At 30.8% G+C, this 14,709-nt stretch overlaps 2 protein-coding genes across 2 annotated transcripts in view; both read right to left on the bottom strand.

Annotated features, from left to right (window-relative positions):
* LOC125812543 (phenylacetaldehyde reductase-like) overlaps positions 1-14,709 on the bottom strand; it is a 186,777-nt gene that overhangs the window by 356 nt on the left and 171,712 nt on the right. The window contains exons 2-6 of the mRNA XM_049492024.1: positions 2,949-3,077; positions 1,839-2,008; positions 1,311-1,502; positions 374-536; positions 54-240 (exon numbers count right to left, since the gene is read on the bottom strand). Coding sequence (XP_049347981.1) covers positions 54-240; positions 374-536; positions 1,311-1,502; positions 1,839-2,008; positions 2,949-3,060 — 824 coding nt within the window. The 5' untranslated portion in view covers positions 3,061-3,077. The remainder of the gene's footprint in view (positions 1-53; positions 241-373; positions 537-1,310; positions 1,503-1,838; positions 2,009-2,948; positions 3,078-14,709) is intronic.
* LOC125812544 (phenylacetaldehyde reductase-like) overlaps positions 10,789-14,709 on the bottom strand; it is a 140,267-nt gene continuing 136,346 nt past the window's right edge. Inside the window, exons 3-7 of the mRNA XM_049492025.1 lie at positions 14,137-14,306; positions 12,881-13,072; positions 11,642-11,804; positions 11,322-11,508; positions 10,789-11,123 (exon numbers count right to left, since the gene is read on the bottom strand). Of these exons, the coding sequence (XP_049347982.1) occupies positions 10,985-11,123; positions 11,322-11,508; positions 11,642-11,804; positions 12,881-13,072; positions 14,137-14,306 (851 nt within the window). The 3' untranslated portion in view covers positions 10,789-10,984. The remainder of the gene's footprint in view (positions 11,124-11,321; positions 11,509-11,641; positions 11,805-12,880; positions 13,073-14,136; positions 14,307-14,709) is intronic.

Raw genomic sequence — 14,709 nt, 5'->3', positions numbered from 1 at the left:
TCAAAATCAAAGATGCACATTTCACAAAGATATTACACGTAGAAGAAACTTACTTTTCTGGAAGCTTCATTGTAGGGTAAAGCTCGCGCAATATCTTTACTATCTCAGAGTAGTGTGCAACTGACTCCACCATCAAATATCTACCATTTGCTGAAGGGTTTTCAAAAGCCAGAATATGCGCAAGGGCGACATCTTTTACATTAACCCAACCAAGTGTAGAATTTGGGTATGTTTCAGAACCTGCAGTAAAGCAAAATGAAACTTTACCAATGAATCCCAACATATTGTAGTAACATGAACAGAAAAAAAATAAAACAACTAAGTTCAGATGACGAGATCAAAGACAAATCAGCTGCTTTAAGATAAAGCATACCATTTAGCAATTGTAAGATGGCAGCAGCACTTGTATTAAGTGTTGGTTGCAACAAACTGCCTATAACCATCGCTGGGTTTATTGTAACCATATCGAAAGCTTTCTCTTTCACAAACTTCCACGCAGCATCCTCAGCTAATGTCTTCGAAAGCACATACCAGAGCTGGTAAAAGCAACAAAAGATGAGTCCATAATTAGCTCCAACCCCACCCCCCTATCACCAGGATCTCGCCCAAAAGAAGATTAGTGTATAAAGACACTTGCCAGAAAATAGCAGAATAAAGTTTAAATATGTGAAATCTAAACAGAAATGATTGAGCACCAGTTCAGATGATTATAATGAGCATTTCTGATTCAAATGTTTCGACAAGAATGTGTAAGATGTAAATGGAACACTTCACATAACTTCTTTGATAGAATAAATAAATGGTTTAATTGTTAAAGGAAATGGAATATTCAGGTGATACTAGACCTGAATTCAACTATGCTCAAATTTCAAACCTGGCAGTTTGTGACAGTGGAGCTTTACCATCAGCTCCCTCTGCCATAAATACCTCTATATAATATTGAAGAATTTCAATCACTTTAGGCAAAAGAAAAAATACAAATCCTAAAAAATCATGCCTGGTGGATTTTGTAATAAAAAACACAGAGTTCAAATCAGACTAAAAAGTTTGTGAAACTAAAATATCACAATGGCGTCAAACCCTCAACTTCTATTAGAGAAACAATGCACTTCACCACTGGACTAGAAAGCCGAGTACTCTACCGCTGAGTTAGCAACCCGAAGAAAATATCGAAAATATTGTGTAGATCCAATCCAAAGTAAAAGAAATAAAGAGCTAGCACTAGTTGTCAAGTAGTTCTATTTTATATTGCTCAACAGATTATGAAACAGCAGCGCTGCAGATGGAAAACAAAAAGTCAAGTAAAGCACCTGTGATTCTCTGCAAAAGTCAGGATCCGACCACCATGTTTCATCAACCACCACTTCAGGGGTTCTTGGCTTGCCATTGAAAGCAACTGCAGCAACAGATGATGTCAAAACCACTCTTCTAACAGATGGTGTCTTTGCAACTGATTCAAGAACATTAAGTGTCCCCTTCAGAGCAGGATCAATCATCTCCGCCTGCACGTTAACAATAGGGCTAATCCATTACATCAACAGATAGAAAAACCAAAAACTAGAACAGAGAAATACAAACAACAGATCCAAGATGACTACCACCAGTTTTGTAGGTAAGATTTTCTTACATTTAACTAATAAATTTCCAAAAGAATAAGCTTGCAAAGGTAGACATCAAAACCTATGTTGCTCAGACTCTTCAAAAATGTTGTCGCACCCATGTCAAATCCTCCAAAACACACTCGTTTTGAAGTATCCAACATGCACCAGGAGACATTTTTATAGAGTCTCAGCAACATAGGTCAAAACCATATTAATCAAGAAAATTGAGTGAGGAACCTGTGGATCCTTGACTCCAAGGTAAAAAGGAGATGCTGTATGAAATACACCTTCACACCCCTCAACAACAGCATCAAAGGAACCTTCTTCCAGTAGGTTTGCTTTGAACAAGCGCAGTCTCTCCTTAGCTCCATCAAGGGATGTCAAGTGATCTGTCTTTTTTTTATCATCTGCAGGGGGATTTCAAATTAAAAAAAAATACACAATATAAAATCACTTAAACAGGGTCAAATTAGCTTGCAAACACTTTCGCTTTATCTACACGTTTAGGGGATAATCAAACCTCTTAGGCTAACTCAATACTAAAAAAATTATTTCATCAGATTTTAAGTCAAGCCTCTCTACTTCTGCAAGGTACGAGTAAGGTCTGTGTACATTGTACCCGGACCCTACATTGTACGATTACACAAAGTATGGTATTGTTGTTCTTACCATCCAACAATTAAATACTATAATATTATTAAACCAGTCATTCTCAGAAAACTATTTCAACAGCAAAATTAAAAAAAATTAAAACAAACCCAGAAACCAAAACATAAATATCAACAATTTGAATGTTCTCAGACTTCTGGTACTCTCTGCAGGTGCATTCAAATAATAAAAAAAATAGTATTACATTAATAGAACACAAAAGAGAGGCATTAAGCAAGGGTCAAACTAGCTTACAAACACTTTCGCTTTATCTACACGTTTAGGGCATAAACAAACCATCTTAGCCTAACTCAACACTAAATAAATTACTACATTACATAGCTATTTCTGAAATAGCCTCTCTACATCTACAAGCTAAGATCCGTCTACATTCTACCTTCTCCGACCCCACTTGTATGTATGTTGTTGTTGATTGTAATTAACATCCAATAACCAAACAAATATAAAATTATCAAACCAGTCATTCTCAAAAAAAAAAAAACATTAAAAAATTAGCCCTAGCTTATCTAAAAATACTAAAATTACAGAAATTGAACATCAAATCATTCAAATGTTCATATGCGATGAAAAAACAAAAAGATCACAAATGATCAGATCACTTCAGAAATCCATTTTTCACAATTCTGTTCAAGGAAAAATGAACCTTTTTTTTTTACAGAGAGGGATAAGAGTACAAACTGGGATCGCGAACAGTGGCTTTAACAGTATAACCACGCTGAAGCAAAAATTTGACTAGCCATGAAGCTATGTAGCCTGAACCTCCAGTTACACACACTGTTTTCGTCGCCATTTTTGTGAGCTCTCTCTCTATCAATTTCCACCTAACAACACACTCTGTGTGGAGACTGAGTGGTGTGAAAGCCGACAAAAGCTATATTTATAGGGAAGGAAATATTTTCCGTCTGTTTTATATTACTCGTCTCGTGAACTGATATATACAATTTTATTAAAGTATAATATATATATAGAGAGAGATATTTTACACAAATTTAATTATATTTTATCATTATTCTTTTTCAAATTACAAAAATTCCTTAAATTTGGTGGAATCTGGATACATCTTAAAATGTTTTAATACATCGCATCTCAGTTTCGAATACATCCATCAAAGTCTTGATACATCGATCTCAGTTCCGAATACATCACTCAACATCCTGATACGTCGTATAAAGTGATGTATCCGATTGATACATCACGTAGGGTAACGTCCCGATACATCATGTACGTTCCACTACATCGTCCTGATCCATCGTATAAAGTGTTGTATCCGACCGATACATCGCGTAGAGTAACGTCTCGATACATCGTGTACGTTCCACTACATCGTAAAGTGATGTATTTGACCGGCACATCGGGTAAAGTGATGTATCCAATCGATACATTGCGTAAAGTGATGTATCTGAATGATACATCACGTAAAGTAGAGATTTTTGTAGTTTTTTTTTAAATGGTGTGGAATTTTAAAGAATATAATAAAATAAATTGTATATTTAGGTAATTTTTCCATCAATATACTTTTTCATTTCATATTTTTATACTTCAACTTACACAAATAGACATTTGAACTTGTATAAAATTAAATATATATACATGAGTTCTACGTGACATAATATACATAAGACACCATGTAGGCTTCACATTTTTATATAAGATACCACATAAAACATGTGTATTTATTTTATTTAATTTTATACAAATTTAAGTATATTTCTCGAGAAATGGACAAAAGGAACATAACGTTGAATATTAGGTTTTTTGGTCTCTTACGTACGATAGTTTATTAAATGGAACACTTCAATTTTGCTTGGTATATATAATAAATGAAATAGAAATAACTTTTCCTTGAAAAATGTCTTTACAAAGACAAAATTAGCTTTAAAAAAGTTAGGTAGTGGCTTTTATAGTTGGGGATATAAAAGAGTGATTATTTTATCTTATATAGTTATCAAGTTGGACCTTTTTTTTACAATTTAAAATAAGTAAATAGCTTAATGTTTAAGAGAGTTGTTAAAATTTCTTCCATTTTTGTCATTTATTTATAATTTTTTAGGTTATAATTTTAAGACAGTGAATTGTTCATATTGATGATTTTACTTTAAATTATTTTATATGTTTAAGAATAGTTTGAGAATAATTAAAAGAGTACAAATAGAAAGTGATGTTCAATTTATGTCCTAAACTTATTTTTTTCTCAATGATGTGCATTGTCTCAACAATTCACTTATTTTGAAATGGATGAAGTAAGTAATAAAGAACAATAATGAAGATTTTTTTTTTGATAATAAAAGATTTATTCATTAAAAATAGTTAAGATGTTGTAAACATATTTGTATTATAGTGAATGCCGAAATTTCTTTGGAGAAAAATAAGAAATCCTAGTTGAAGATCAAGTTAGTTTTTCCCTATAAATAAAGGATTTTTCTGCATTATAATTCATATCTAAATATACCTCAAACCTGTATATCACTCCCGAGGAATAAGAAGTCTTCATTTTTCTTTTACTTTATTATTCCTATTCTCATTGATTTATATATTTGGTCCTCACTAGAATTAGTAACACAATGAGGACCAAATTCATTTTTGAAAATGTAATTTATTGTCCAATATTATTGATATGTCTGAATGAACTAAAAAACTATTTGTAATTTTTGGAAGGTGGAACAATGAAAGCATTCATAACTGATGGACTTTTATATATTCTTTTCCGTTAATAAACATTATTCCTATATATATAATTTTACTGGATAAAAAACTAACATGCATCGAAATTAAGGGCGGTAGAATAAGCAATTTATATGAGTATCTATTTAAATTACTCATTTTAAATGAATTAGGTACTCAACTCATTTAAAATGAATAAAAAGTAAGTCAAAGTCATATTATTCATTTAAAAATGAATAGTTAAATGAATAAAATAGCTAAAAAAGTGTATTCATCCAAAAAAATTATATTAATATTTTTTTAAGCGTAGATAATCGGGGTAGAGAGGGTGGGGTTGGGTGGGATAAGAAAAAAATCTAATTCTTTTTCTGAAAATAAATTATTTTTTTAAGAAGGGGCTGGAGAGTGGGGGCTGGTATGGGGGGTAGTGGTGGGGTCGGGGTGGGGTTGGGGGCTCTGGGTAGTAAAAAATAAATTTAATTTTGAGGGCGCTGGAGTTGAGGGTGAGGGTAGAGCCGTCAATATGGACTAGGTTCGTTGGGTTGGTCTGTCCTAACTCGTGATTTAATAGGGTTGAGCTAAGATTTTTGGAGTCCATTAGAGCTTTTTAGCTCTGCCTGAATAGACCTGCTAATTTGTGGGGCTTGAAAAATATGAGTAGGACTAGCCCGTGGACCAAATAAAAATCAATTAAGAAATAAAATTAAAATAGAGTATTAAAAATAACAAAACTTCAAACTCAAAAATTATATAAAATTTTAAATATTAAAATTTAAATATAAATTATGTTTATAAAATATGTAGTTACGCAATACATAAAAAAAATATCCCTAAAATTTCTAGGAAATCTCCATGTAGACCGTAACTTATTTACCGGCAGTCATCTTCTCTTGGTATTTTCCATTTTCTTATAATCTAGTGATGAAAATGAAGATGTTAAGACAACCGACCACATGTTGATTCAAATGTGCTTAATGAAGGTGATGTTTTTGCGGTAGATACACCATAAGTTTATGAAATTTTTCTAAGAAGTTCATTTATCACTTTTTTATGGATGAAACAATGTCATATTTTTTTGTGTTTTATTGTGATCATTAAAAAAAAATAAGTTAATATTTCTATATAGTTATTTTTACTTTTACTTGAAATCAAACTTAATAAATATTCTAAATATAATTTTATTTGTGAATTTGATTAACAAGTAGTAATACTATCATGTGTAATGATTTAAAAAAATAGTAGCACTAACACATGTAATATTGTTTTGTCGATATTTATGATAATATTTTTTAATTATAATTTGATTTAAAAAAATATAAAAATATACTTTTAAAAAAAAGTGGATTGGCTCGGCACAACATGTAGCCCATGTACTTGTGGGTTAGGTTGACCATTTTCTAGCCCACAAGAAAAATAAGTCAGCTCGGCGAGACCCGTCAAATTTCAAAACATGTATGACTTAGTCCGATAGAATAAGTCAGTTCATATTAACAGCTCTAGGTGGAGGGTGTACAGGCAGGGGGGTTGGGTGCCGGGAGAGGGGTGAGGTGATAAAAAAATAATTTTTAAAAGTTCTAAATTTTTTTTGTGGGTGAGGAATGAAGAGTGAGGTAAGAGATTTTGCTTTTGAAGCTTTTAGCATGATCCTTATTATAACATGAATATCTATATTTACTCATATTGTTCATTTGTAATTCATTTAAATTATCAGTCGAGTCGAGATTTTATCCATTTTTATTTTGAAATGGATGAAGTAATAAAGAACAATAACAAAGAATTTTTTTTGGATAATAAAAGATTTATTCATTAAAAATAGTTAAGATGTTGTAAACATATTTATATTGAGGTGAATATCAGAGATTTCTTTGGAGAAATTAAAACTAAGGAATCCTAGTTGAAGATCAGGTTAGTTTTTCCCTTCTGCATTATAATTCATATCTCAAACGTATATATCACTCCTGAGGAATAATAAGTCTTTCATTTTTCTTTTACTTTATTAATTATTCTTATTCTCATTGATTTATATATTTGGTCCTTACTAGAATTAATAACACAATGAGGACCAAATTCATTTTCAGTATTTTTTTGAAAGAGATAAAAGAGTACAAACTGGGATCGCGAACTATGGGAACTCTTCACCTCTTCTTGTATTTGCAGTTCTATGGGAACTCTAATATTCTTTGCAGGGAGAAGAGCTTCCAAGTATTTTCTACTATATTAGTGGTGTCATATTGTCATATATAGACATTGAATTTTCATTGGAAATAATTTTCAAAATATGTAAAAAATAAAATAAATTAAAAAAAAAAATTCTTTTTAGTTTGTTAAAATAAACGAACGGAAATGGATTGATTTATTCTTAATTTTGTGTTTTAGATCTGATATATCTTGTTACAAGCTCTTATATAATTAGGGAACTTATCCTCGCGAAATTAAAAAAAATTACACCACCCGTTTGATCGTAAGAAATTCCGAAATTTTTTACTTTATTTGAATATTAATTTGACCATGAAAATTTGAATCAAACTTTATTTATATTTTGTTTTAAACACATATAAAAAAAATTTATGTATAAAAATAGTTTTTTGATAGACTTTTGACTATATATTTGTCCACCCAGGTTATTTATATATATTTAGTCTTTGCTAATCAAGAGATAATTAAATGAAAACATGATATCAAAAATTTCTCAAAAAAACATACTTTATTATATCACTCAAAAAAGAATATAAACTAAACAAACTTTCATCAGTTTTCTACTCATACTCACCACTCTAATATTTTGGATTCATGAATTGAAGATGTTTCATGAAATGTTGTTATTCATTTGAGTGTAGGTGTAAATATAGCGATGTTCAAATTTTTTTATTAAGTTATGAAGTTTTTAAAATTTTCAAAACTCATAATACACAAAGTAATACTATAACGAAAATAATATGTTCAATCTATTTGAGAATTTTTAGAAAAAACAATAAAAAAAATATTATGCTTCATTAACTTGGTATATAAACTAATAATCCAAATTAGTATAGGAATTGTATGACGCATTAATAAAATAAATTGAATTGAATTATCATATTGAAATAAGTCAAAACAAACATGAAAAAAAAAAAGAGATGCTACAAAAATTTAAAAGCCACTTCATAAGACCATTTATTACATTTTCTTAAACATAAATTTATGTTAACATATTTATTGAATTTCAATTAACATTGCAAATTCATATGGATTACAATCTTTTCACCTCACCCATTTTCTCGTATTCCTTGTAAATTTACATTGAATATTTTATTATAAATATTAAGTACCAATGTTTTTGAATGAATATTAAATCATGTTTTCAATCTTCAATTTTTTTTATCATGTGTCCAATTTATTTCACAATTAAAGTGTTAAATGAAAGAAGGGTGCAAATAATATTTATTTCATAAAGAGGTATTATATCATCTTGTCTATTCCTATCTATATAAAATTATGTGTTAACTTAAAAATATTTAAAATTGTCAATGCATATATTTGGCCTCATTAATTAATTAAGAATGTGTTGGCATAGCCTTTCTAATGCCTTATTAATTATTAAAAATGTGTTGGCATAACCTTTCTAATACAAGTCAAGCTTTAAGACCATGATGGTTTGGATGGTGGTAGAGTTGTCATTATTTTTATCTTGACAATTAGTTTTTCTTCCTGAAATCATTCGTCTTTTGATCTTTTTTGTATTGTTAGGTTCTTTCCTTCCTCTTCTTGAAAATTGAATGAAAAAATTAAGTTTTTTTATTAAAAAAAAATGTTTTTAAGTATTATAAAAGAACACATGGAAAGAAATTAAGATTTTTTAGAAAAAAATGTTATGAGATTAATATAATATAAATTTATATCACTCATATCATTTGATGAAAATTTATAAAGTCAAAAGAATTGATGGAAAATAATTATAGATCATGAAAAATTACAAAGAAATTATTTAAGAAAAAAAATAAAGGCAAAGGAAGAGCATATATTGCATGAAGAAAACCACACATTAAAGTCTCAATTTAACATAGGAAACAATCACCTACTCAATGTTATTGCATTCCGAAGTATAAATACATATCAAAATCTTAAATTAAAAGTATAAAATAATTATGCATTTATATTGAATAAAAGAAAAAAAAAAAAGGCAAAGAATAAAATGTTTTTTATACCTTAGTGTAGGTTTATTTTTCCTGCCCACCACATTGGACATAAAGATAATTTAAACCATTGTCATTTTTTTCTTCAACTAAATGAATCAAAGATAAACTGAAAAAAGGAAATAAAAAATAAAGTACTTGAAAAGTATTATATTTTTGAAACTCCAAAACATTTTTCACACTATTGCATATTTATACTACTTCCAAAACAATCAAAATAGAAAGAAGTGGGCAAATTATTACCTTGAAAATGCAGCTTCATAACAAAATTAATATTTAATAACAAAAGTCTACACGTAGATTTTTGTCTCTTTAAATTCGTTTGTAACAAATCTCATACTTATTGGAAGACAATAAATTTTCATCGTATATAATTACATTAAACAAATACAAAGTATTAATACATCTTTTCTAGTCTAGAAGGTAAATGCAATTAGATGTAACTATTCAAGAATCAAAACATATTTCAAATTAAGCTAAAGAAGTAATAATATAAGTAAGAAAGTAGACAAAAAAATGTAGAGAGATAAGATAAACGAGTTTTCTTATTCTTCCAAGTATATTCAAGTGTTTCTCAAATCTTCAAGTGCATAACATAATCCTCAAGACTTCTATTTATATTGTTACATAAAGACATATAAAGAGATGACAATAAACATGACATTAATTCTTGAGAATGTGGGAAGATTAAGGGGTGTGGAAGATAAAAGAGGAGGTGGTGGAGGTGTGAGTTTATTACACATAATGGTGCAAAATACCCACAAGGCAAAAAAAAAAAAAAAAAGATGATGAGACTTTTAATTTTTCAAATTATGAGAATTGAGTGGAGTAGTAAATTTTTAGACTTTCAATTTTGTACATTAAAAAATAAAATAAATAGAGGAGTAGTAATTGTCATTTTTCTTTTATATATAATATAAATATAAAAAAATATTTGACATGTGAAGAGTCTTTGATATACATAAATGTTCCTTCATTAATATAATATTTATTTATAATAAATAGTACTTTCACAATAAATTAAATATTTTAAATATGAAAAAAGGCCAAAAAAAAAAAGAGAGAAAAAGAGAAAAATGAGAATGGAAATCATAGAGAGGTGCCACATTACCTTTTCTATGTTTCTCCTTTATATATATATAGAGAGAGAGAGATTCTTTTTGTTATAAAATCAACTCACATATATTCATATCGTTACAAAATGACTCATATATATCTCTACGGTAACAAGTAATAAAAATAAATTATAGAAATAAATGCATCATTTGTACTTCATCCATTTCATTTTACTTTTAACCCCTATACCAAAAAAATAAATAGACATTTCATTCCGTACTTTGCAGCTCAACTAATCTAAATTCTTGCAAGAATATATTCCTTTGCTAAATAATATGTAAAACCATGCAATTAACAATTAAAAACTAGCTTAGTTATTTATGCACCGTCAACACTTCATATTTATTCCAATTTAAAATAGCTCGGAGAGAAGGTGGGAGGGTATCAAGTGAAATATGATACCAATTTCTATGCTAGTTGAGATAGCAGGTATCCAGTGAAATAGTTGAAATGCGGCCATGTCGACCGTTACACCATTATTAAAAAGAGAAGAAAAACATACAGAACCGTCCTGGTACAGATCTTGCACAAAACATAAACAACAAGCCAAAAACCAAATGCACAAACACTTGTAACCTCCAAACACAAAAGATCACATCGATCAAAGATACGATTCTACTACATCCACAAAACGTTTACACTTGACGACGCCATTAAAGTTGTGGATCACAAAACGATATAATACGAAAGGTTTTAGTAAAACATGAAGGTACATAAGCATGTTCTTTTGAATTTGCAGATTCATTCACAATAAGGCTGTGCATTTCAGTAAAACTTCTTCTCTTTCAATCTTTCAGCAGTTTCCTTGAGGCTTTCAGCCAAGGGAATGAATTTAATACCCAATTCTTTTGCTCTTTCAACGTTAACCTGGTACGTTGGCGTAAATGGCTTATCATCAGCACACCTGGAGAGTTTAACCGAAAACTTTGAGCCAAGAAAACAATTTCATGTAAACCATATGAATTCAGCTACTAGCCGCTCAACTTTATGTATTTTGAGCATGCTCTAGTTACTTTTTGAAACATCGCACTTCAAAATCAAAGATGCATATTTCACGAAGATAAATCTTATTGAAGATATTACACACGTAGAAGAAACTTACTTTTCTGGAAGCTTCATTGTAGGGTAAAGCTCGCGTAATATCTTTACTATCTCAGAGTAGTGTGCAACTGACTCCACCATTAAATATCTACCATTAGCTGAAGGGTTTTCAAATGCCAGAATATGGGCGAGGGCGACATCTTTCACATTAACCCAACCAAATGTAGCATTTGGGTATGTCTCAGAACCTGCAATAAAGCAAAATGAAACTTTACCAATGAATTCCAACATATTGTAGTAACATGAACAGGACAAAAATAAAACAACTAAGTTCAGATGACGAGATCAAAGACAAATCAGTTGCTTTAAAATAAAGCATACCATTTAGCAATTGTAAAATGGCAGCAGCACTTGTATTAAGTGTTGGTTGTAACAAACTGCCTATAACCATTGCAGGGTTTATTGTAACCATATCGAAAGCTTTCTCTTTCACAAACTTCCACGCAGCATCCTCAGCTAATGTCTTCGAAAGCACATACCAGTTCTGGTAAAAGCAACAAAAGATGAGTCCATAATTAGCTCCAAAACCCCCAAAAAGAGCTATCACCAGGATCAGGGGCGGCTCTAATAAATCGGTGGCCTAAAGCCAAATCCGAATGGAGGCCTTAAATTTGAATATATATTTTTTATGAAGTTTATTATAGTCAATTATTTGATCTTTCATGAGACATAGTATTCATAATTTGTCAAATTTCTATTACTTCTTTGCTCTTTTATAAAAAGTTTTTATTTTCTACAAATAATACTCGATATTTTTAAAAAAAAATACTTATAACCTTTTTTTTTTTTAAATGAGGCCCCTTAAATTTTGGGGCCTAAGGCAATTGCTTTTTTTGCAATGCTGTAGAGCCGCCCCTGACCAGGATCTCCCCCAAAAGAAGATACGAGAATAAAGATACTTGACATAAAATAGCATAATAAAGTTTAAAAATGTGAAATCTAAAACAGAAATGATTGAGCACCAGTTAAGATGATTATAATGAGCATTTCTGATTTAAATGTTTCGACAAGAATTTGTACGATGTAAACGGAACACTTTACATAACAAATAAATGGTTTAATTGTTAAAGAAAATGGAATATTCAGGTGCTACTAGAACTGAATTCAACTGTGTTCAAATTTCAAACCTGGCAGTTTGTGACAGCCACGCTTTACCATCAGTTCCCTCTGCCATAAATACTTCTATATAATATTGGAGAATTTCAATCATTTTAGCCAAAATGAAAAAATACAATCCTAAACCATGCCTGATGAGTTTTGTAATAAAAAACATTCAGTTCAAATCAGACTAAAAAGTTTGCGAAACTAAAATATCACAATGGCATCAAACCCCCAACTTCTATTAGAGAAGCAATGCACTTCACCACTGGACTAGAAAGCCGAGTACTCTACCGCTGAGTTAGCAACCCGAAGAAAAGATCAAAAATATTGTGTAGATCCAATCCAAAGAAAGAGAAATAAAGAGATTAGCACTAGTTCAAGTAGTTTTATTTTATATTGCTCAAGGGATTATGCAAACAACTGCGCTGCGGATGGAAAATGAAAAGTCAAGTAAAGCACCTGTGATTCTCTGCAAAAGTCAGGATCTGACCACCATGTCTCATCAACCACCACTTCAGGGGTTCTTGGCTTGCCATTGAAAGCAACTGCCGCAACAGATGATGTCAAAACCACTCTTCTAACAGATGGTGTCTTCGCAACTGATTCAAGAACATTAAGTGTCCCCTTCAGTGCAGGATCAATCATCTCCGTCTGCACATTAACAATAGGGCTAATCCATTACATCAACAGATGGAAAAACCAAAAACTGGAACAGAGAAATACGACCAACAGATCCAAGATACCGCCCGTTTCGTAGGTAAGATTTTCTTACATTTAACTAATAAAGGTGAAATACAATATCTTCAAATACAGTACTATAACTCAGTGTTGTCATAGGCAAACTTAGGCCCTGAAACAAGGCTCAAACATGTTGAGCACTTCACCCCGCTTGATGTGTGCTTTAATATCCTCATCAAGGCTTCAAGGCATATAGCTTTGATAGCTCTTGCTCAACTATTTAACTCCCAAGTCTAATCGACATTTGAAGTCTTTCTGTGTCTGTATACACTACAAAAGATTTTACAAAGCGAATTCATAGGCAACAGTTTTATCAGGAAACTGGAGCACTTTTCTCAGTATCTCTTATGTGAAGACATATCAAGTAGATATTGACTGTCTCGTGCATAAAGTAGGTAGCAATCAGAAAATAGTACTCGGTAGGATAACTCCTTCATCTAGATAATATTTCTACGTCCAAATTTATGTGGTTCTGTTTGAGCGGGCTCAAAGTTTAAGAAAGAAAGAAAAAAATCTGAAACTTGTAATCTAACACAAGCATTAGACACTTGTGTGATGATAAATCAACTCATTAAAGGATAAAACAGAAATTCTAAATTTGAAATCATTTTTAAATGTAGGAAGCTGACATTCTTTTTGGGATAGAATAAGAAAAGATCTGCCACCTAAATTGGGACAGAGAAGTACCATAACAATTTGAAGAATAACTTCGGTTTAAATAGCAGAAAGAACAGATATTAGTGAATAATAAAGGAAGGCTACAACAAGACTAACTACAAATTTCCAAGAGAGTAAGCTAGCAAAAGTAGACATCGAAACCTATGTTGCTCGGACTCTTCAAAAATGTTGTCGCACCCGTGTCAGATCCTTCAAAACACACTAGTTTAGAAGTATCCAACATGCACCAGGGGACATTTTTAGAGAGTCTCCGCAATATAGGTCAAAACCAAATAAATCAAGAAAATTGAGTGAGGAACCTGTGGATTCTTGACTCCAAGGTAAAAAGGAGATGCTGTATGAAATACACCTTCACACCCATCAACAACAGCATCAAAGGAACCTTCTTCCAGCAGGTTTGCTTTGAACAAGTGGAGTCTCTCCTTGGCTCCATCAAGGGATGTCAAGTGATCTGTCTTTTTTTTATCATCTGCAGGTGGATTTCAAATAAAAAAAATATTATTACATTAATAGAACACAATATAAAAGCACTTAAGCAGGGTCAAACTAGCTTACAAACACTTTCGCTTTATCTACACTTTTAGGGCATAATCAAACAATCTTAGGCTAACTCAATACTAAAAAAATTATTTCATCAGATTTTAAGTCAAGCCTCTCTACTTCTACAAGGTACGAGTAAGGTCTATGTACATTGTGCCCGGATGCTACATTGTGCGATTACACCAAGTATGGTATTGTCGTTCTTACCATCCAACAATTAAATACTATAATATTATTAAACCAGTCATTCTCAGAAAACTATTTCAACAGTAAAATTAAAAAATTTAAAACAAACCCAGAAAGCAAAACTTAAATATCAACAATTTGAATGT

The sequence above is a fragment of the Solanum verrucosum genome, unplaced genomic scaffold (assembly GCF_900185275.1).
Source record: "Solanum verrucosum unplaced genomic scaffold, falcon-dt-bn FXZP01000120.1, whole genome shotgun sequence".
Lineage (NCBI taxonomy): Eukaryota > Viridiplantae > Streptophyta > Magnoliopsida > Solanales > Solanaceae > Solanum > Solanum verrucosum.
Note: the sequence above shows the minus strand (reverse complement) of the source record. Positions and strands in the feature narration are given on the sequence as shown.